Source organism: Zootoca vivipara, chromosome 8, assembly GCF_963506605.1.
Source record: "Zootoca vivipara chromosome 8, rZooViv1.1, whole genome shotgun sequence".
In the NCBI taxonomy this organism is placed as follows: Eukaryota; Metazoa; Chordata; class Lepidosauria; order Squamata; family Lacertidae; genus Zootoca; species Zootoca vivipara.
This window is the reverse complement of record NC_083283.1, coordinates 43,560,558-43,581,377: the sequence shown is the minus strand read 5'-3', so window position 1 is coordinate 43,581,377 and position 20,820 is coordinate 43,560,558. Positions and strand designations below refer to the sequence as shown.

Sequence of the window (20,820 nt, the reverse complement as noted above, 5' to 3'; positions counted from 1 at the left end):
TATAGTTACTTGACTGATTCCGTGCCATTTTTAAGGATCTCTGTAGTAAATGAGTGGTTTTGTTTTTTTCTGAGCAATCTTTTTCTTAACTGTGCCTCTTGAACTATCAAATGTGTTGTTGCTTAACATTGCTATGGTTGGCTTCTAAGTACCACCAGCAGCAGCAGCAGCAGGTTATTTATGAATACTTTAAAGGGCCCTCATTGTTTGGATTAATGTAGGAGAGGCAAATACAAATGGCAATCCTGTCAAATGGTCTCGGCATCTATGCACCAGACTCCAACCAAAGTAAAGGAATGCACACAGAATGCAAGGAGAGCATAAGTGAGGGAATTTGGACCCTCTGCGTCAGAAGGTTTCCTTAGGCGCGTGGAGAGGGATTGACGTTATACATCAAAATATGCATGTTATTTACAACTTACCTCTGCTACTTGCCTGATGCTACTTCGTCTCTGCCCCTCTTAAGTTTTGCTATCAAGACAGCAGTTCCCCATAGGATGCTCTTAATGGATATTTACCTTTAGTCGTGCATTTTACTATCCTAAACCTTGTGGGGAGGAGTGACTTGAGAATGGTGCAGTGCCCGGTTATGGAAACATTTTGATTTCCTTATATATAACTCCATTAGTGTGCAGTAGTGCTTTAGAGTCTTTGTCCATGGAGTTTTCTTGGCAGGGTTACTGGAGTGGCTTGCCAGTTCCTTCTCCAGGTGGATCACGTTTAGTCAAAACTCTCCACTATGACCTGTCCATCTTGGGTGGCCCTGCATGGCATAGCTCATAGCTTCTCTGAGTTATTCAAGCCCCTTCGCCACGACAAGGCATTGATCCATGCCATACACAGAGGAATTATACCAGAAAGATATGGAGGTCTCGTACACCCCAGGTAGTGTGGTTGCTGACCTTGAGCCAGACATCTTGGAGAGTGAAGTCAAATGGGCCTTAGAAAGCACTGCTAATAACAAGGCCAGTGGAAGTGATGATATTCCAGCTGAACTATTTAAAATTTTAAAAGATGATGCTGTTAAGGTGCTGCACCCAATATGCCAGCAAGTTTGGAAAACTCAGCAATGGCCAGAGGATTGGAGAAGATCAGTCTACATCCCAATTCCAAAGAAGGGCAGTGCCAAAGAATGCTCCAACTACCGCACAATTGCGCTCATTTCACACACTAGTAAGGTTATGCTTAAAATTCTACAAGGCAGGCTTAGGCAGTATGTGGACCGAGAACTCCCAGAAGTGCAAGCTGGATTTCAAAAGGGCAGAGGAACCAGAGACCAAATAGCAAACATGCGCTGGATTATGGAGAAAGCTAGAGAGTTCCAGAAAAACGTCTACTTCTGCTTCATTGACTATGCAAAAGCCTTTGACTGTGTCGACCACAGCAAACTATGGCAAGTTCTTAAAGAAATGGGAGTGCCTGATCACCTCATCTGTCTCCTGAGAAATCTCTATGTGGGACAAGAAGCTACAGTTAGAACTGGATATGGAACAACTGATTGGTTCAAAATTGGGAAAGGAGTACGACAAGGTTGTATATTGTCTCCCTGCTTATTTAACTTATATGCAGAATTCATCATGCGAAAGGCCGGACTAGATGAATCCCAAGCCGGAATTAAGATTGCCGGAAGAAATATCAACAACCTCAGATATGCAGATGACACAACCTTGATGGCAGAAAGCGAGGAGGAATTAAAGAACCTTTTAATGAGGGTGAAAGAGGAGAGCGCAAAATATGGTCTGAAGCTCAACATCAAAAAAACCAAGATCATGGCCACTGGTCCCATCACCTCCTGGCAAATAGAAGGGGAAGAAATGGAGGCAGTGAGAGATTTTACTTTCTTGGGCTCCTTGATCACTGCAGATGGTGACAGCAGTCACGAAATTAAAAGACGCCTGCTTCTTGGGAGAAAAGCAATGACAAACCTAGACAGCATCTTAAAAAGCAGAGACATCACCTTGCCGACAAAGGTCCGTATAGTTAAAGCTATGGTTTTCCCAGTAGTGATGTATGGAAGTGAGAGCTGGACCATCAAGAAGGCTGATCGCCGAAGAATTGATGCTTTTGAATTATGGTGCTGGAGGAGACTCTTGAGAGTCCCATGGACTGCAAGAAGATCAAACCTATCCATTCTTAAGGAAATCAGCCCTGAGTGCTCCCTGGAAGGACAAATCGTGAAGCTCAGGCTCCAATACTTTGGCCACCTCATGAGAAGAGAAGAATCCTTGGAAAAGACCCTGATGTTGGGAAAGATTGAGGGCACTAGGAGAAGGGGACGACAGAGGACAAGATGGTTGGACAGTGTTCTCGAAGCTACGAACATGAGTTTGACCAAATTGCGGGAGGCAGTGCAAGACAGGAGTGCCTGGCGTGCTATGGTCCATGGGGTCACGAAGAGTCGGACACGACTAAACGACTAAACAACAACAACAACAAGTGCTTTAGAGTACGAAAAGTGAGCTGCCTGCCCCAAAGAGCTTACAATTCAAAGTTCAGCACTGGGGGAGGGAATTGGAATAATAAGTAAAGTAATATGCCATTTCAGTTATGTATAACTCATACCCACACCAGAAGCACATTCAGCCCGAGGAGTCACTCTGGTTCATTTCAGTCTGAATTGAAGGGTTGTATCTATGAATATTGCATATGCATGACTCCATGGAGAACAGGGCTTTGGTACTGTCATGCTGCCTTGCCATTTCCACAGGTAGATAGGTAACTTTCAAAGTTGATTTTGGGATGGGAATAACTAAAAGGGATTGCTTTCCAAGTTGAAACCATTCCTGATGATTACAAGTTTGACCTGTTGGTCAAAACAGCTCTTCTTTGATATTCTGATATTTGTTCTCCCTTCCAATATCACCCTCCCTCTGGCTTTATGGTAAGCTTAGATATTGCTTTCACTCTCAACTCTTACCTGCAGCCAGAGCAGAAGATGTGGTGGTGGTGGTTTCAATGATCCTCATATTGAGTAGGTGAAATATGGTTTAAGATAATGCCAGACAAAATTTCAAGATGCTGCAAATTGTTCTAAGTCATAATCATTCCTCATAGAGGCCACTGAGCAAGAAGCAAGGTGTTAACCTAATACCGAGCAGTACCCAGAATGTAGTGTGTAAGTGTTGCTGGACCACTTGGGGAAAGTGGCCACAATATGTAAGGGGGAAAGTTGCTTGCAAATTTCAGCACTTGCATCTGCCTTCAAAAGAGGAAACTTCTCAAATGAGGGGATTAGTTAAAAGGAAGTTGAAGGGGTGGGTCAGGTGGGTCAAACCTCTTCAGGCAGCTTTGAAGTTTGTTTTAAATCACTGCAGTAGTACTACAGACTAGAATGGTGATGAACAAGTGCCAAGAGGTTTCAAGCAAGCATAAATGCCAAGGTCAAGGAATGGGAAAAAGGGTTCCTTAAAAAATAGAAGTCTTATCCAAATGTGGGGGTAAATTCTCACAAGTGAGCATAAACTGAAGCAAGCAAAGAAGGAATTTGAGAAGCTGGTGTCTGAATAGATTCTTTAAAAATAAATAAATCAGGAACAAGGAAAGCTGCTAAGCCAGTGTTTCCCAAACTTGGGTCTCCAGCTGTTTTTTGATTACAACTCCCATTTCCCCTAGCTAGCAGGACCAGTGGTCAGGGATGATGGGAATTGTAATCCAAAAACAACTAGAGACCCAAGTTTGGGAAACATTGTGCTAGGTAGTAAGTTGATCTTTTTGACGACAAAGGTCTAAAAGAGAGCAGATTGCAGAGTCCGTATGTGAATATTATAGGCTGTAAAATGGTGTTTGGTTTTATTGCATTTCTCATCTTGTGTATTTGTTTTTTTTTTTTTTTAAAGAATAGTAGAGCTAGAAGGGACTTTGGAGATCTAGTCCAACCCCCTGCCTAAAAGCAGGACATACAGCATCCCTGACGGATGCCCACCCACTTTTGCTCAAGCACCTCCAGCAAAGGAGAGCCCATCAACAGTTTGTTCCACTCTTAGTGGGGCAGCTGTTGCTATTAGGAAGTTTCTCCTAATGCTTAGCCAAAATCACCTTCCCTGCAATTTCCACCTATTATTTCTAGCACTGCTCTTCTGGAGCATCAGAGAAGAAGTCTGCTCAATCTTCTGTGTGACAGGTCTTCATATATTTCAGCCATGTACAACACGTCAGTCGCGAGACCACGGTGGACCGTGAGGTTGTTTCTGGTTGATCGCAGGGCCTTTCTCTAAGTGCGGAAGGGGAGATGGAGGGGAGGTCTGTGCGAAGCTGGAAGAGGAGAGGCGGGTTTAGCCTGGCTTTCCCGATGGGGAAGAGGGCGACTGCCAGAGACGGAGGGAGGCATGAGGAGGAGCTGCATGGGAAGGTTCCCTTTGACAGGAGAGAGAGAGAGAGAGAGAATATCACAGAGCAAGAAAGGAAGCAACTCAGAAGGGAAAGAGTTAAGAGAGAGAGAGAGAAAGAAGCTGGCTCCTCAGATCTGTGCAAACTAATATAAAAATATAGTTTGACATTTCTCACTTGTTTAGTTACTTGTCCATCTAGTAACCACTTGGATCTGTCATAACAATATCCAAACATAGCTACTGTATCTGTGAAATAAAGATCCATTTATTTATTTAACTTAAATCACTTTGGAGGGTGGTAGATCACTGCCAGTTTTTGATACTTGTTGGTAGATTGCAACCAACTTTAGGTTCGACGTGCCTGATATATTTGAAGGCCACTATCCTGTTTCTCCATAGTACTCTCCTCAAGCTAAACATACTCTGCTCTTTGAACAGTTCATTGTGGACATGGTTTCCAAGTCTTTTGTCCTGGTTGCCTATTGGACACTACAGGTTTTTTCCCCCAAAGGCCTCCTTAAAATGTGACACCCAGGCTTAACACAGTTCTCAGTTTGGAGAATAAAGTAGGTATGTTGTTGTTGTTTAGTCGTTTAGTCGTGTCCGACTCTTCGTGACCCCATGGACCGTAGCACGCCAGGCACTCCTGTCTTCCACTGCCTACCGCAGTTTGGTCAGACTCATGTTCGTAGCTTCGAGAACACTGTCCAACCATCTCATCTTCTGTCGTCCCCTTCTAGTGCCCTCAATCTTTCCCAACATCAGGGTCTTTTCCAGGGAGTCTTCTCTTCTCATGAGGTGGCCAAAGTATTGGAGCCTCAGCTTCAGGATCTTTCCTTCCAGTGAGCACTCAGGGCTGATTTCCTTAAGAATGGATAGGTTTGATCTTCTCGCAGTCCATGGGACTCTCAAGAGTCTCCTCCAGCACCATAATTCAAAAGCATCAATTCTTCAGCGATCAGCCTTCTTTATGGTCCAGCTCTCACTTCCATACATCACTACTGGGAAAACCATAGCTTTAACTATATGGACCTTTGTCGGCAAGGTGATATCTCTGCTTTTTAAGATGCTGTCTAGGTTTGTCATTGCTTTTCTCCCAAGAAGCAGCCGTCTTTTAATTTCGTGACTGCTGTCACCATCTGCAGTGATCAAGGAGCCCAAGAAAGTAAAATCTCTCACTGCCTCCATTTCTTCCCCTTCTATTTGCCAGGGGGTGATGGGACCAGTGGCCATGATCTTGGTTTTTTTGATGTTGAGCTTCAGACCATATTTTGTGCTCTCCTCTTTCACCTTCATTAAAAGGTTCTTTAATTCCTCCTCACTTTCTGCCATCAAGGTTGTGTCATCTGCATACCTGAGGTTGTTGATATTTCTTCCGGCAATCTTAAATGTAGGTATACATTTTCCAATAAAACCTTCCATCAGTCCATGAAAGCCACATAGTAGCCTTTGTTCCTATAAACTCCCAACTGCAGTTGTTCTTTTGTGGGCTCTTTGCTGTCCCACATAAGAATGCACCAAGTCAGATTTGCACACCATGTAAAACTGCACAGTTCAAAATCAGGATTGAAAGTTCTACGTGGTAGATGAGAGAACAGAGAAGTGCACACAAGCCTGAAACTTTCCATGTCTCATTTATGCCGTGAGAGATTAGTTTCCCATTGCATCTGACCTGAACTAATGTCACTTGTTTTGCATATCAAATGGCATGACAGGTGGTAATAGGTGAAACAGTCATTGGATAGTTTAGTTGCATTTGCATCTCCTGTTGGAAGGGCAATATTGAGAGGAATTCTGCTGGCTAAATTTTGAGCCTATGAGGGCAAAAGGTTTCAAGCAAGCTTCCCTTGAATGTAAAATGGCACTTGGAGGCTGTTTGGTGCCTTCACTGCCCTCTGGAATATATTATTTCTGTACCTATGAGGTGGATAATGCTTGGTCTGTACCATAGTGAGTAGATAATGCTTTCTGTTTATTAAAGCACATTAAGTATTCAAATGCCCTGGTGCATGGGCAAAATAAAACAATAGTTCAAGTGACCATCAGCTGTCTAGTATCTGGAGAGTTTAAGCGTGCACCGTCAAAAGCAACAAGTCAATGTACTTTTTCCTAAACTAAAATACTTGGCCTTCCTACTTGTACTGAAATGTGGTGGTGGTGGTATGTGTCTGCAATTTTTATGAAAGTGGAAAAATCCAATTTCTGTGAGATGGTAAGGAAATCTTTTCTTAAAACTGAACAGGAGAACAGAACAGTTTCCCCTTCTTAAAAATTGCTTCATGTGATTACAGCTATGCTGCAAATGCCATTTCACCATTGGGAAGGGCTTTAAAAAATGTGCCTCCACTTTATTTGTGCTTCAGGTCAGATTAACTAAAATGGTTATTGTGTCACCTAGAAACTCCTGACTGCTTCAAGACCAGACTTTTAAAAAACCTATATATTATTATTAAAAAGGCCAGCAGCAACAAAGACCATTTTACAATTTCTGCAACGTTTTCATAGCAATTTGATCTTTACACAGGTTTTTAAAAAATCTTTGTACTTGTAGCAGATGGAAAAATCGAAGAAGGGAAAATGGGCTTGAAATGCTTTCTGGCTGGCTTCTGATCTCAAGACTTGTCCCTTCTGAGCAAATACATAATAGTGTTGAGAAGTCTATAGAGTACTAGTCTTGAGACTTGGTGGGACATTGCTTCATCTGGTTTAGGGATAAGTAACAAGGGCGTACCCACCACGGGGCAAGTTAGGGCAGCTGCCCTACTCTAGAAGCAGGGCTGGTGGGCAGAGGCGGAGCACAGCCCGGCAGAGCGCGAGTTCGCCATTTCCGCCGCGCCGCGCCGCACCCTCCCTCCCTCCAGCTCCCCGGCGCGCCCTCAGGCAAGGCCAAGCGCGGCGGGGAACCAGGGAGCGCGGTTCGGTGGGCGGGAACGCTGAACTCGCGCTCCGCTGGGCTGGGCTCCGCCTCCGCCCACCAGACCTGCTTCTAGGGAGGGGCACAGCCCGGCGGAGCGCGAGTTCACCGTTCCCGCCCGTCGCGCTGCGCCCTCCCTCCAGCTCCCCGTCGCGCCCTCTGGCAAGGCCAAGCGCGGCGGGGAACCAGAGAGCGCGGCGCGGCGGGCGGGAACGCTGAACTCACGCTCCGCTGGGCTGGGCTCCGCCTCCGCCCACCAGCCCTGCTTCTAGGGAGGGGCACAGCCCGGCGGAGCGCGAGTTTGCCGTTCCTGCCCACTTTGTGGCCCCTCCCCTTCTGTGCCTTGGCCCCTCCCCTTGCCCCCCCCCCAGTTTTGATCCTGGGTACGCCCATGATAAGTAACATATCTATCCTGCGGTTCTCCAGATGTTTTGGATTCCCAACTCCCATCCTCCCTGGCAATTGGCCATGCTGGACAGGGTGATGGCAGTTGCAACAACATCGGGACTGCATGTAGCTATCCCTGCTGTAAGCTGTTGTAGCTGAATTCATCCCTCAAGGCAGTTGTTTGGGGTGTAAAGGCATATGGGGGCTGGTTCACATAGCACAACTGTCTGTCTGCAACATGCAGCAAACTTATTTACCATGGCAGATCTAACAGGTTGGAACCTGATACATCCAGTGCAATACTTCTCAGTAGAAGTGATTCATATATTTGGATCTTGTCACAGTGCAGAGTTCTCGGGTATCTTGCGTGTATGTATTTGTGATCTGGTGCTAAGAGATGCATGTGGTGGCCACAGAGTACCAACCTGTGTTGCTCTAGCTATCTTAGCCTATTACAAATGGCAGCCAGAGTGAGGTTTAGGTAAATATTCATGAATCAAAACTGCTTCCTGCAGGAGGGAGGGAACAAAAACTAAAATAGTATTAAAGATTCTTTCAGAATAAATTGTATTTTTAATAAAGAAAATGGAGAATGGGATGCTTAATTTTAAAGAGATTATTACATACTGTACTTAAATGGTAAATGTTCCACTGAAGTATGGATTTTTTTCAAAACAAAACAAATGTATACTGACCTATAGAATGATGTCCCTAAATATGCTTCTTGTTGAACCTTTTTATTGCTATACAAATGGGATAACAAGCAAGCAAGAACACGCTCGGTTCATGAATTTCTAACTGTAGAAGACTGGCCAAGACTAAGACTAACTGGCTCGAGTTGAGCCATGACTTTCAGGGTATTGCAGACCAACCTACTCATAACTTCCTCTTATCTTCCTAAATTAGTTGCAGCAATTAGAACTTGCACAATTGCAGCAAATGAAGGCTAACCGTGCAGCTCTGGCAGCCATTGGGCCAAGAAAAAAGAGGCCACTGGATTCATCTGGACTGGAGGTACGTGCAATAACCCTTCTTGGTTTAATACCTTCCAGCCGAACCGTGTTTCTGTTTTGTATATTGTTGGAATTTCACGCGGCTTGATATTTTTTTATCAGTTTTACCAGCAATGAAGCAGTCTCTTGGCATCCAGAGAAGTTCTGCATGATTATGTGTTGTGTTCTGTAAAGGAATGGTGTTTTACCACTCCTGTAGTAAAACGTAGCATGAGGACAAGGTTGGCTAGTGTCCTTTCTGTTTGCTGTGGTTGTGCAAATGTCATGGGCATCATTTGGGTGGTATCTAAGGCAAGCCTCAAGTCTTTCCCCACCTATCTTGGATGTCTCACAGCATTTCAGAACTCTCATCCTGAATTAGTTCTTTTTATATATATTAAAAGAAAAGTTCCCGCATAATGAAAGAAAATCCATTTGCTCTTGTTGTCCCACCTGCTTCTGCATGATGGTGAATGGAAAATTCCTGGGTTTCCGTCAGTTGAGAACTCTTCTTCTGCCTAAGTATTTTGGTTTCTGTTAAGTCTTGATATAAAAGGAATATTTTTAAAAAGCAAGAATGATCATCTGAATACATTTTGCCTCCCACACATTACAAAACTAGTCAGCTATTTCCAAGAAATTTAAAAGTTCACTTGAAATACCTATTTGCCTTCGTTACCATGGCGTACTCCCAATGAGGTTGGACTGGAGCACCCATCACCTGCAAATGGAGGGCACCCACACGGGATGTTTAAAACCAATGGCTGCTCCCTAACAATGTTGCCCAGAATTTTAAGGATGTTCAGGGGACAAGTGAGCTCTGGTATGATACTTTGCTTCCCAGGACAAGAATGGTGGAATAAAATTTTGACTAGCCAACAAAAGTGAATCAGTCCACCAACAGGGATATTATCTTGCCTTTGAGCTTGGGTGTGTGCCTTGAAATTTTAATAAATTAGTGGCTATCTTCTTGCAGCCTGTAGAATGAGCTTTTATCTACCTTAATTACTGCTAAAAGATTTAAAATCATGAGCTTGGTATAACAACTTTCCCAGGTCCCTCCCTTAACCATTCGGCTTTCATTAGGTAAATCATGGTGTTTACTATTAAGTAGGTGAAGGCTACAGCAGAGCAAGGTAGTAATTATTCTTAGCTTTTACTTTTATATAATTCTAGAGGATAATATAATGGCTGCCCCTTAGACATATTCTTGCTGTCACTGATGCTATTCCTACCTTATTAAACACTTGTGCTGTAACCCTGCATAACACTAGAGGAAAATGCCAGTGGCAATAGTTATACATCAGAACAATAGCATCCAACATTTTGTGCAACATAAATGGAAGCATTCATTAAGGCATGCTATGCCTACACTTTGCATCTTTATAAGGGTGTCTTTAAAATATGCAGCAAGTCAGTTACTTCATTTGGTTTCTAAGCACCTACCGGTACGAGTGATGCTCCAAACATAGCAGAGGTGGGGGACCTGTAGATGTTGATGGACTCCAACTCCCACCATCCTGGCCTTTGGTCACATTGGAAAGGATTTATGGGAGCTGGAGTCCGACAACATCTGGAGGCATGCAGGATCCCTAACCCTGTGCTACAGAAATTAATCCGGGTTGGCCAGAGTGGACTTTCAGCAGGGAGAGATGACCAGCTGCAGCTCACCCGCAAGTGTAGCTGTGAAGTGGGAACACAATGTTGCGTAAAGACTTAACAGTTTTAGGTGTATGAAGAATATATTTTGGTATTCACCTACAAAAAAGTAACATGACCCAAGTTGAATATTTGACTGTTATAGGGCCTGCTTTCTTGGAATATAATTTTGCCAAGTAATTTGAGACAGGCCATAACTTTAATATCACTAGATATGGGAGTAGGAGAATATTGCCACCAATATTTGCCAGCCCATGCTACAGAGGCTTAGATTTCTAACCATGAGAGGAAGAATGGCCTGTGTTGTAACATTCTTTTACAGTACACAAATCTCTGGGAGCTTTAATCTTTTACATAGATGCTGGGACTTCCTGTGCAGATTCCTTTTTAGTTCGTTGGATATTGAGAGTGCTAAAGGGTCCAGCCACTAAGCAGTTTGTTCCAACCTGCCTCTTACATTCATAAACGTCACTTGGGAATGGGGAAGACATGTTTCATACAAAATGGTCTCTCTAAGTCAACCACCCAAATTGGCCAGTAGAACATGGGAGTTCCCTTATACTGACCATTGGCCCATCTTGCTTAGTATTGTCTTACAGCGACTGGAAGTAATTCCAGCACATGGAACTGCTGAAGATTGTACCTAGGAACTCTACCTTTGAGATGCTCTACCTTTGAGATTCAGCCCTTTGCATAATTTTGTTTCAGCTCTCTTAACAGTCTCCATGAAAATGTGACTCCCAGTGTTGGAGTGTCTTGGTTCTTTGCTGGGGTTTAGAAATGGTGAGGTGTATTGTAAATGGATCTGAAGAGTTATGACTATAAAGTAGTTTTTAAATCAAACAATCTCTGTGAAATCATATATATATATATATATATATATATATATATATATATATATATATATATATATATATCTCATAACCAGAATGCTTGCAGTATACGCATAACAAGGAAAGCAAAACATCCTGATGAGTAAACAGTGTTCTGTTCAGAGATGAAAGGATGGCCTTGAAATGGAAGAATATGGCTTGGGGGCCTGTACACACTAGGAATCACCAAAAGCATATTTTGAGAAAACATGTCTAATTTAAATATGTAGAACTATATCCATTGAGTGCAAAGATACTTATTTTCTAAAGCTGTTAAATGTCAAAGAGCTTAAGCAGTTTGACACACATCTGACCATTTCCAGTTATTTATCTTTCTCTAAGTGTTAAATAAAACTAGTGGTAATGCACTAGAAGCATGCCTTTAATTCATACATATACATACATACATACATACATATATATACATATATATATATACATATATACACACACACACACACACACACACACACACACATATATATATATATATATATATATATATATATATATATATATATAGGTGTGGGTGGGTGTTATATGGACATATAAAGCAATGGGGGGGGGAGTGAACTAGTTTATGTTGCTCATGCCCCTCCCAACATGCCAAGTGTTTTGGGTAGACATCTCCTGGGAAGGCTGCCATTATTACCTGAGGGCCAGGTAACTTTTTCCAGACTTCTCCTTGACACTTTCCTGTGAAAGCAGTTAAACTCTGTCCAAGGAAGTCCTCCCACTCATTGCCACATATAGAACATTAGTTGGTGGTGACATTCCAATCCCGGGGTTCCTATGAGTACCCTCTTCTGTGTTGATGCTGCCATTTTGACTGCATAAGCCTGGACACTCTTCCCCTGAAGATTAGAGGTTTAATGCAATATTTACCTTTTGATTTGATTCTTCAAAAATCACATTTGCAGCACTGTGCCTATTTGTTCATATCTCTGTGAAATCGGGTTGATAGCTATCTCTTCGGTATCAGTGTGTGCACCATACTTGACACTATTGGTGCTTTGGTAAAAAACTATGGGGACAACCAGGTTGTTGCCATGATTCTGGAGCTAATGTTCTGTACTCCTTAACACAAGCACAGGGTAGCTAGAAAGAAACTCGTGTCTTAGTTTGAGCCCCCTTAAGTGCTGACTCTCATTGTGGAATAATGCTCAAATTGACTGACTTTCAGATAATTGTGCAGACAAATGTATATTCTAGGGCAGCGCTGTGGAACCTACTGCTGCCCCCATCATCCTTGATCGTAGGGCAAGCTGGCTGGGCTGGTAGGAATGGTAGTCCAACAACCTCTGGAGGACTGCAGATTCCTTACTCCTGGCTCAGAAGCTTGTCTTTCAAGCTTGTCAGCTCCCTTGACTTGCATGCTGACTGAGCCCCCTCAATCGTAAGTGCTAGGTGCATCTTGGGACTCTTTGTAACTGAGACATGGTCTCATTGGAAGAGACTAGGAAGCAACAAATGTGTTGTATGTCCCATCTGTCAGTTTCAGTTTCATCTCTGAATTTCTTAGCAGTTGTCAGTTTAGGCCACACACATGACGTCAGATGTTTGCCTGTAAATTGGCTAAAATATTCTAGGCTGCCATTTATAGGTTTAAGCAGTGCAGCTCACAGGCCCATAGAGTGCCATTCCTGTACAGAGATGAACTTAATTATTTTCCTGTATGAAAGATATCTGCAATTTAAATGACTAATTGTATTGTAGCTCTGGGCTAAACATATTGATAACACAAACATTGATGACATGTGAAGGGTCAAGAGTTTTATAATTTAGTTGATGATATATTGCCTAAAATGATGTGGCAAAGAGCCAGAATATTTCAGTTTAATAATCGTGTATTAAGTTAACATGACACATTTTGTACAGTATTTGTTACCTCCAGGTACAGATTAAGGATCTGATGCAGCCACAGATAGTGACATGTAAGCATGAATCTTGGGCATAATCATGAGTAAACTGACACTACATTTCCAGTAATTTGTCTCAATATGTAAAACACTCTGTTGGTTACATTTGAAAGGACTTGTAGAAATGTCACAATGCAAGTTGGGGGAGGAAAGCCTACACAACAGAATATTAATACCTAGTCTCTTGCAGATCTTTGACAGTTTAGTGAAGTTCCAGCATGAGTGAAGATAATTGGATCATAAACACACATTTATTCCTAAATTGTTCAAGTGAAAACGTGTCTGTCATGCCATGAGGTGTCCCAAGAGTTCTCATTCTCCTTTTTTAAAATTAAAAAGTGCTGTATAGTATTCTCATTTACTTATTTTACTGTCAGAGAGCTGCCTTGGAGACTTTTTTCATCCCAGTAAGAAACAGGAGGTCAACTGAAGTTCTTCCTTTCTAAGTGTTGCTTTTCAATATGGCACATTGATGGAGCATCTCACAGTGGTGCCGTGGGCACTTGACCTGTAGAAAAAAAAGGCGGAATTATCTCATTTGAAGCATGTTTTCCACTTTACAATCTCTTGGCAACTGAAGTTTGTTTGTTTTCAGAATTTTGGTTTCGTTGTGAAATCCTAACCATGCAATCTGTATTGGATAATAAAAACCTTAAAGGAAGTTGTCTTACATGAGATTTCTACTGGTTTTATTTTATATTTTTAAAAAGCTAGTGTAGGTTTCAAACTTTTTCAAAAAGGAAAAATGCAGCCCAGCATAAGGTTGCCATATTTCAAAAAGTTAAAAATCTAGACACAAAAGCTGTTGAGCTTTTTTTTTTTGTATTGTTTCATTTGGCCAAAGTTTGCTGTGTAGATTTCTCATGAGAAAATTCTGCAATTGACTTGATGGGGAGAGTGAAAGAAATTCCACTATTTGGCTAACTCAAGCTTATTTGCCAGTGGTAAATGAGAAACAAGGGTGGATCTCTTACCTGGCATGACTTCATTACATGTATGTATTGTACATTCCTAACAAAACATTATATAAGTGCTTTTGGAACAAATTGCAGAACCTTTAAATTTTATGCTCATTCTTCTGATTGTCTCTTGAGACTTGATACTATATAATTGTATTTTTGCCCCTTGAGTATTTCTTGGACCAGTGATGATTAGCTTAGTCCATCAACCATGTACAGTAACATTATTGCTAACATCTGTTAACTTTGTGTTTGTCATGCTAACTATTAAAAGAATGCAGCAAGGTGTAGGCTGGATTCAAGGGAGGGTGGCGCCTGTGATACTTGTCAGCTTTCATATACAGCAGCAGGAAAAAGAAAAACCTTGGTCCAGCTTCACATTCTCACAATGTGGAAAAGTACACTTTTGTTTATTAAATTTCTATCCTGCCCTGCCGCCCAAAGGAGGCCAGAGCAACAAACATCAAAATGTTAAACGATACAATTTAAAGTGAAATGAAAACATACTTTAAACAACCTAAAAACATTTTAAAGCAATTAAAGCATCTAAAAAACATAACATGCATACGAGCTTAAACCCAGGGACCAATCTGGTTTTGTATATTATTGCCAGGGGGAGGGGCAGTCTTAGATAGGATTTTGTATGACAGTTCTTTTATTTTGGCACATAATGAAAGGCTTGGATAAGTCTCCCAGATTTTATGCCAATCTTCCATTTAGAGTTCAGTTTGCACATCTGTTTCAAAATTCTACATGTAAGCTAAAAGCTATATGGGCTATTGCGTGCATTTGATTAAGTTATCATATTTATCTCATAAAAATATTTCTAGACTGCCCCCATATAAAATATTGGGGGTGTATGCAACAACATTTAGAAGTACAATAAAACATAATATGGAATAAAAAAAATACAAAATAATCATAAAAATGACATGCTTATCCTGACAAAGTTTAAACAACTCCACACCCAGTGTGGGATAAGCTCAAATCTGTTGCCTTAGGAAAGTTCCCTGAGACAGACTACTGGTTGGTTAAATAGATGTTGGAGGGAAACTTCACTTAAACCTTAACCAACACTCATGGCCAGTAAAAAAGAAGAAGTGGTGGTACTCTGTTCCATCACAAAAAGGCGCTGCTTATATTTGTGCTTTGTGAGACAACACATGAATGCTGCAAATTCAGTACTTTGAACAGAAGAGAATAAATGGGAAGATATGTAAATTATTGGGTAACCTTGTCTCCAGTGGTATGAGTAGTCTACTTATTGGGCCTGTGAAAGAGAGGCTAAAATGAAGGCAACACAAAAAGCAGAACAAATATAATTGAGGGTTTTCTGGTCAGTAAAAACTTGAGATGACAGGAAGAGTCAAGTTAAATTATGCTGGGACTGGTTTACGGCATGTATGTACATGTTCAGACACTCTCCTCAGATTTACAACAGAGTGACTTATTTTAATCCCTAAGTAATTGCAGCCAGCACCTCATATGCTTCAGAAATTATGCAGTGTATTGAGTAACTCTGAAGAACTAGGGCAGGCAGTCTTTCTCCATTATCTGAATCTACAGAGAAGATCAAGAGAGTGCTATTTGCATGGTTTAGGGTTGGCACCGGGGGAGAGCAGGGCTCTTGTGGTTTGAACAGCTGTGTGGCAGGCAGAAATTGAACAGGTGAAGTCCTTTCTAGTATGGAAATACAATTATGGGGAAAGATTCACCTATTAATGTTCTTTCAGAAACATTGCTTGCTTGCACTTGGCTCCTAATTTATGTTTGTCACCTTCACCCCACACAAGGGAGGATGTAGATTAGCATATGATTAAAAGCATATGCAAATATGTGTGCTCTTTTGTGAATAGGCAAAACCCATAATCCACATACATTGTGCTGATTCAAGAGAATCAAAAACAACCCCCACTCCAGGTAAAGCTGCCCTCAGGTTGAAAAGATTCCCCATCCTGGCAGCACACACTATCCCACACGGAAGCCCCACTGAATTCAAACATCTGTGCAAACCTTACATGGGCTCAAGCTATGACTGTTCTCAAGGGTAGAGAGATAGATCCAGATATGAAGATTGCTGATTGGGAATTTGAAGTTTTTGTCCTTTACACTTTGTTTTTCAAAGGGCTACATGAGAACGAACAGGTTTGTGTGTGAATGTTGAACAGTTTTAAGCCCTCTAAGCTGGTCTCTGTTTAGAAAGTAAATACTTTCCCCTCCCTAAAGTTATTTGACTTCTGAAGGACATGGCTATTGGATTGCTGAGGAATCCCCTGAGGCCTGTTTCATTTGTAATAATGCCTCAAGCTTTCTGCTGCATCCTGTTGGAGTGACCTCCTCTTCAACCCTGTAGTGGCAGCTGTGCTACAAAGCTACCCCCCCCTGCTTCCCCTCCCCGTAAGGGGTTGTCTTGCTCTGAATTGTGACCCTTTTGTGTCTTACCAAGACAATAAGGACCTCTCTCTCTCTCCCTGTACATGGCCTTGATATTTCTCCCATGCCTATTTTGGTCCAAGCTATTGAACAAATGGAAAGCTTCAAACGATGGCATTCTTATTTCAGTTTTCAGCTGGTGTTGTCTTGTATCATGTTAGTGGGAGAAACAGTCTTTCTTTTGGGAGAGAAAGCAGGTATCAACTTAAGTCTGTTTGCTGATGTCAGAGTAGTAGCAGTAGCACTTCCTATGGATATACTTCATGCCAATATCCAAGCGTTTAAATGTGTTGGCTTATATTGTTTCCCTACTTTCTAAGCGAGGCTAAAATTCTTTTGTTCTATATCCTTAAGGTGGTTTGGATTAAATAAAAACATATTTATGTCCCACTTAAAGCAGCTAATGCTAATAGCAATATTTTATATGCTGCCCATCTGACTGGGTTGCCCCAGCCACTCTGGGTGGCTTCCAGCAATAATGAAACCATATACTAAAGTTATGTGGTCAGTTTTAAAAGCGGTGTGAGATAGCTTAACGTGAAGCCCAAGAAGGTGTTTGCTGTTCTCCTAAAAATGAAAGAGGCTCTGGCTACCCCATGTCCCCTAGGAGAGTTGCACATGCTACCATGGAGGAGCAGCACATCACAACTTAAACATCTGGGTATTGATAATAGGACCTCTCCAATAGATCTTAAGGCTGGGGTGGAATTTTTGATGTCTCCTTTCTGATATTCAGGACCAGGCTGTCTCAGAGCTTTATCCTATTTGTTCCTGAAGATTCTGAACACAATTCTTTAAGAAACAGATGTGTGTTATTCAACAACCTTTCTGCAGCATACTGAACTGCATGGGTTTCCTGCAAAGACAGCTGTGCCCCGTCGAGCAATCGCTTGCATGGGAGACCTCTAAAGTTAGGGCAAATAATGAGGAGTGAAGCTCATGCAGTATAAGATCCTATTGGATCGCACTTACGTTGTACAGTGAATTTTATTTACAGTATTTTTAATGACTACTCACCCTTTCTCTCCTTTCTCCCGTTCTAGGGCTCAAACAGATCACCCAGCCTTGCGAAACCAAATCTTCATCCACGAATAACCCGCATCTGCCTCAGGGACTTGATATTCTGTATGGAACAAGAAAAAGAGCTGAAGCGCTCTCTAGCCTTGTACCAAGCTCTTCTGAAGTAACGGCTAGGCGGTTTGCGTTTTGGCTTGCCAGCATTTGTTGCCAAAGAAACACCTGTTTGCACTATCTTGAAGCCTTGGTTTACAGTGATCACCTGTTTCCTTTTCCTTTTCCTTTTTTTTTAAACAAAGGGAACCACCTAGAACAGTCTACTGGGTGGTCACTAGAAACATGTGTGCTGCCTGAATGCACTGGAGATAGAAGGCTTCAGGAGCCTGCGAAGTTCAGTATAGGCAACACGTGTCAGTATTTCAATCTGCAATATTATCCCATGAATATTGTGCCTTGTAATGCTGCATTTGGGGAAGGGTGGTATGACGAATGTATTTAATCACAAACCAGCAGGCAAGCAGCTTGCTTGCGGGTTGCCTACAGGATTCAACCTCGCTAGCTGTCCTAGTTTTTAGAGTTTGCTATAGCTAGCTGGAAGAGAAACCACTTGGGAGCAAGCCAAAGAAGTGCCAAAGTGAGATCTGCAATCTACTGCCTCCAAAGAAAGGAGGACTCCCCAGTGGCATGGCTTGTGCTGCCAGTACTACTGGACAGATGAAGCAAGCTGGAACTGTAAGGGTGCGGGCAAGGAGCGTTTGGAAATGTAGTTGCCGAAGTCTAAAAGGCAAATCTGGTGGAACACTTAACACATTTCATTTCCAGCATAACAATGACTTTGGATGTGTTCGGTTTTGCATCTGTGCAGACTTTAAAGCAGAGAACTATCTTGGAGGCTCTTGCAGTATGGAACGCATTCCCTGCTTTATATAAAGTATATAGAATGTAATTATTTGATCTCCTGCTTCCTATATTATGGGAATCAAAGAGGAGACATATAATTATCAGGGATTTGATCTTAAACTAGAAGTTTGGATGCAATTCCGAACTCCGCTTAATAGGGAGAAAAATTCTGCTGTGGCATTTCGTGGGAGAGCACAAAACTCTGCAAAGAGCTGAAGTGAAAGTTCTGGTGGACTTCTAAGCCTGCCGTGAATCACTCAAGAAGAAGTTGGTTGTGGAGAGCCATATGAAGACATCTTTTGCACTTTTCTACAAATTCTGCACTACCCTGTGCTCATAATGTATAACATTGGGTGTATACTGGGATGGGTAAGAGATAGCAAATGAATGTCTTTACCATTAAAGTCTTTATTTTTAAAGGCTTTCAAAGCTTTTGGGTATGCCACCTTACAAATTGGGGAAACTGTCGAACTTAAGAGACCAGGACTACTGCAGAATGTTGAGAGGCTCTAATCTAGTTACAGTTTCTCTGTTAGGAAAACTGAACTAAGTTAGTTAAACCTACACAGTGAATTATTTGTGTGTGTGTGAAATGCCAGCAATATACTGATGGGATAAGAAGAAAGATAATTGTATAATAAAAAGAATAGCTTTACTATTTATGTAAAGTACAGCATTTCCCCGGTTGTGTATTCAGTCTTATTGACAGATGTTTAAAATTATTTTAAATACTGCATTAAAGTAACTATTTTATTAAAAATGTTAGAGTATTTACTCCATCAAATATCAGAGATGGCATTATTGCGTCCAGCACTGTTGTCATGAAGCTATCAGCACATCAAAGCAGAAAGTCCGCAATAGCAGAGAATACTTCAAGCATATAGCTCAATATTTGCATATACAGTCATACCTCTAGATACAAATGCTGTGGGTTGCGTACAACATGGGTTACAAATGCGCCGAACCCGGAAGTAACAGAACGGGTTGCTTCCGGGTTTGGCGATTTGCGCATGCACAGACGTGCCGAATGACTATGCACGTATGTGCAGAAGCGCCAAATCGTGCGGCGAGCATGCACAGATTCGGTGCTTCAGGTTGAGTACTGCTCTGGTTGCGTACGGGGCTCTGGAACGGATCACATTCGCATCCAGAGGTACCACTGTAGTTTGTGTTAAGCATTTTTGTCTGCACTGTTCACATGTAAGGTGGGAGCTTTTTTCCTCAAAAGTGTTTGTGTAAGAAGTGAAATCGCCCTTTCTTCCCTCTTCCCCCATCCCATTTAATTACATTTGTATCCTGCCTCTCATCAAGGAACTCCCTGTCTCCCAGGCAGTCTCTCATCCAGGCCCTAACCAGACTCAGACCTGCTTAGCTTCTGCAATATAACTGTACCATGTGCCCTCAAACTAGACCTGTAAGGGCTTTGCTATTATCTCATTACCTAGCTCACCTTTGGTATTGGGACTGAGCTGCAGAAAAATGGCTTGAAAGCAGCAGAACACTGTAAGATAAGGGTAGATGTGTGGGGCAGCCATATATGTTCACAAATGGCAACACCCATCTAGTTTGATTTGTTATTACAGTATTAATAAATGAGAACCAATGCATTTCATAGCCTTCCTCCCAAAGAAGCCCAGGAGAAAGGAGGAATTAAGAAGATTTTCTGTCACCTCATCACATTGTAAGCCAAGCCAGTAATCCCCAAACATTGCAATAGATGTATGCTCCCAGGACGTTTCCGAGCACAATTCAAAGTGTTGGTGCTGACCTTTAAAGCCCTAAACGGCCTCGGTCCAGTATACCTGAAGGAGCGTCTCCACCCCCATCGTTCTGCCCGGACACTGAGGTCCAGCTCCGAGGGCCTTCTGGCGGTTCCCTCGCTGTGAGAAGCCAAGTTACAGGGAACCAGGCAGAGGGCCTTCTCGGTAGTGGCACCCGCCCTGTGGAACGCCCTCCCACCAGATGTCAAAGAGAAAAACAACTACCAGACTTTTAGAAGACATCTGAAGGTAGCCCTGTTTAGGGAAACTTTAAATGTTTAATAGATTATTGTGTATTAATATTCTGTTGGAAACCCAGCCAGATGGGTGGGGTATAAATAATAAATTATTATTATTTAGCAGGGAACTGTTAGATGAGAAAATGAGCTTGCTTCTAGGATTGGATTGTCCAACAACTGAGATTTGTTTCTTTAATGGGAGAGCAGCTGGATGAACTTGGAAGATTTGAATTTGGATGAATTTGGAAGAACTTGGACCTTTGAATCAAGCATTTTGTGGGGTCAGCTAAATTTGTTCATGCCCAAGTTTAACAGTTGCAACAGAATCCTATGCCTGTTTACTCAGAAAATCCCAGTGCTCAATAGGATGTGCTCCCTAGTATGTTTCTATTTCTCTCACCTGCTTTTGTATTTTTTTTTAAATAGGTTGTTCATTAAATC

The 20,820-nt window shown here is 42.0% G+C and overlaps 1 protein-coding gene across 1 annotated transcript in view; it reads left to right on the top strand.

Annotated features, from left to right (window-relative positions):
• The window catches only part of TAF4B (TATA-box binding protein associated factor 4b), a 50,508-nt gene extending 31,438 nt beyond the window's left edge, over positions 1 to 19,070 (top strand). Inside the window, exons 14-15 of the mRNA XM_035126312.2 lie at positions 8,536 to 8,643; positions 17,507 to 19,070. Coding sequence (XP_034982203.2) covers positions 8,536 to 8,643; positions 17,507 to 17,650 — 252 coding nt within the window. The 3' untranslated portion in view covers positions 17,651 to 19,070. The remainder of the gene's footprint in view (positions 1 to 8,535; positions 8,644 to 17,506) is intronic.
• Positions 19,071 to 20,820: the final 1,750 nt, after the last annotated feature.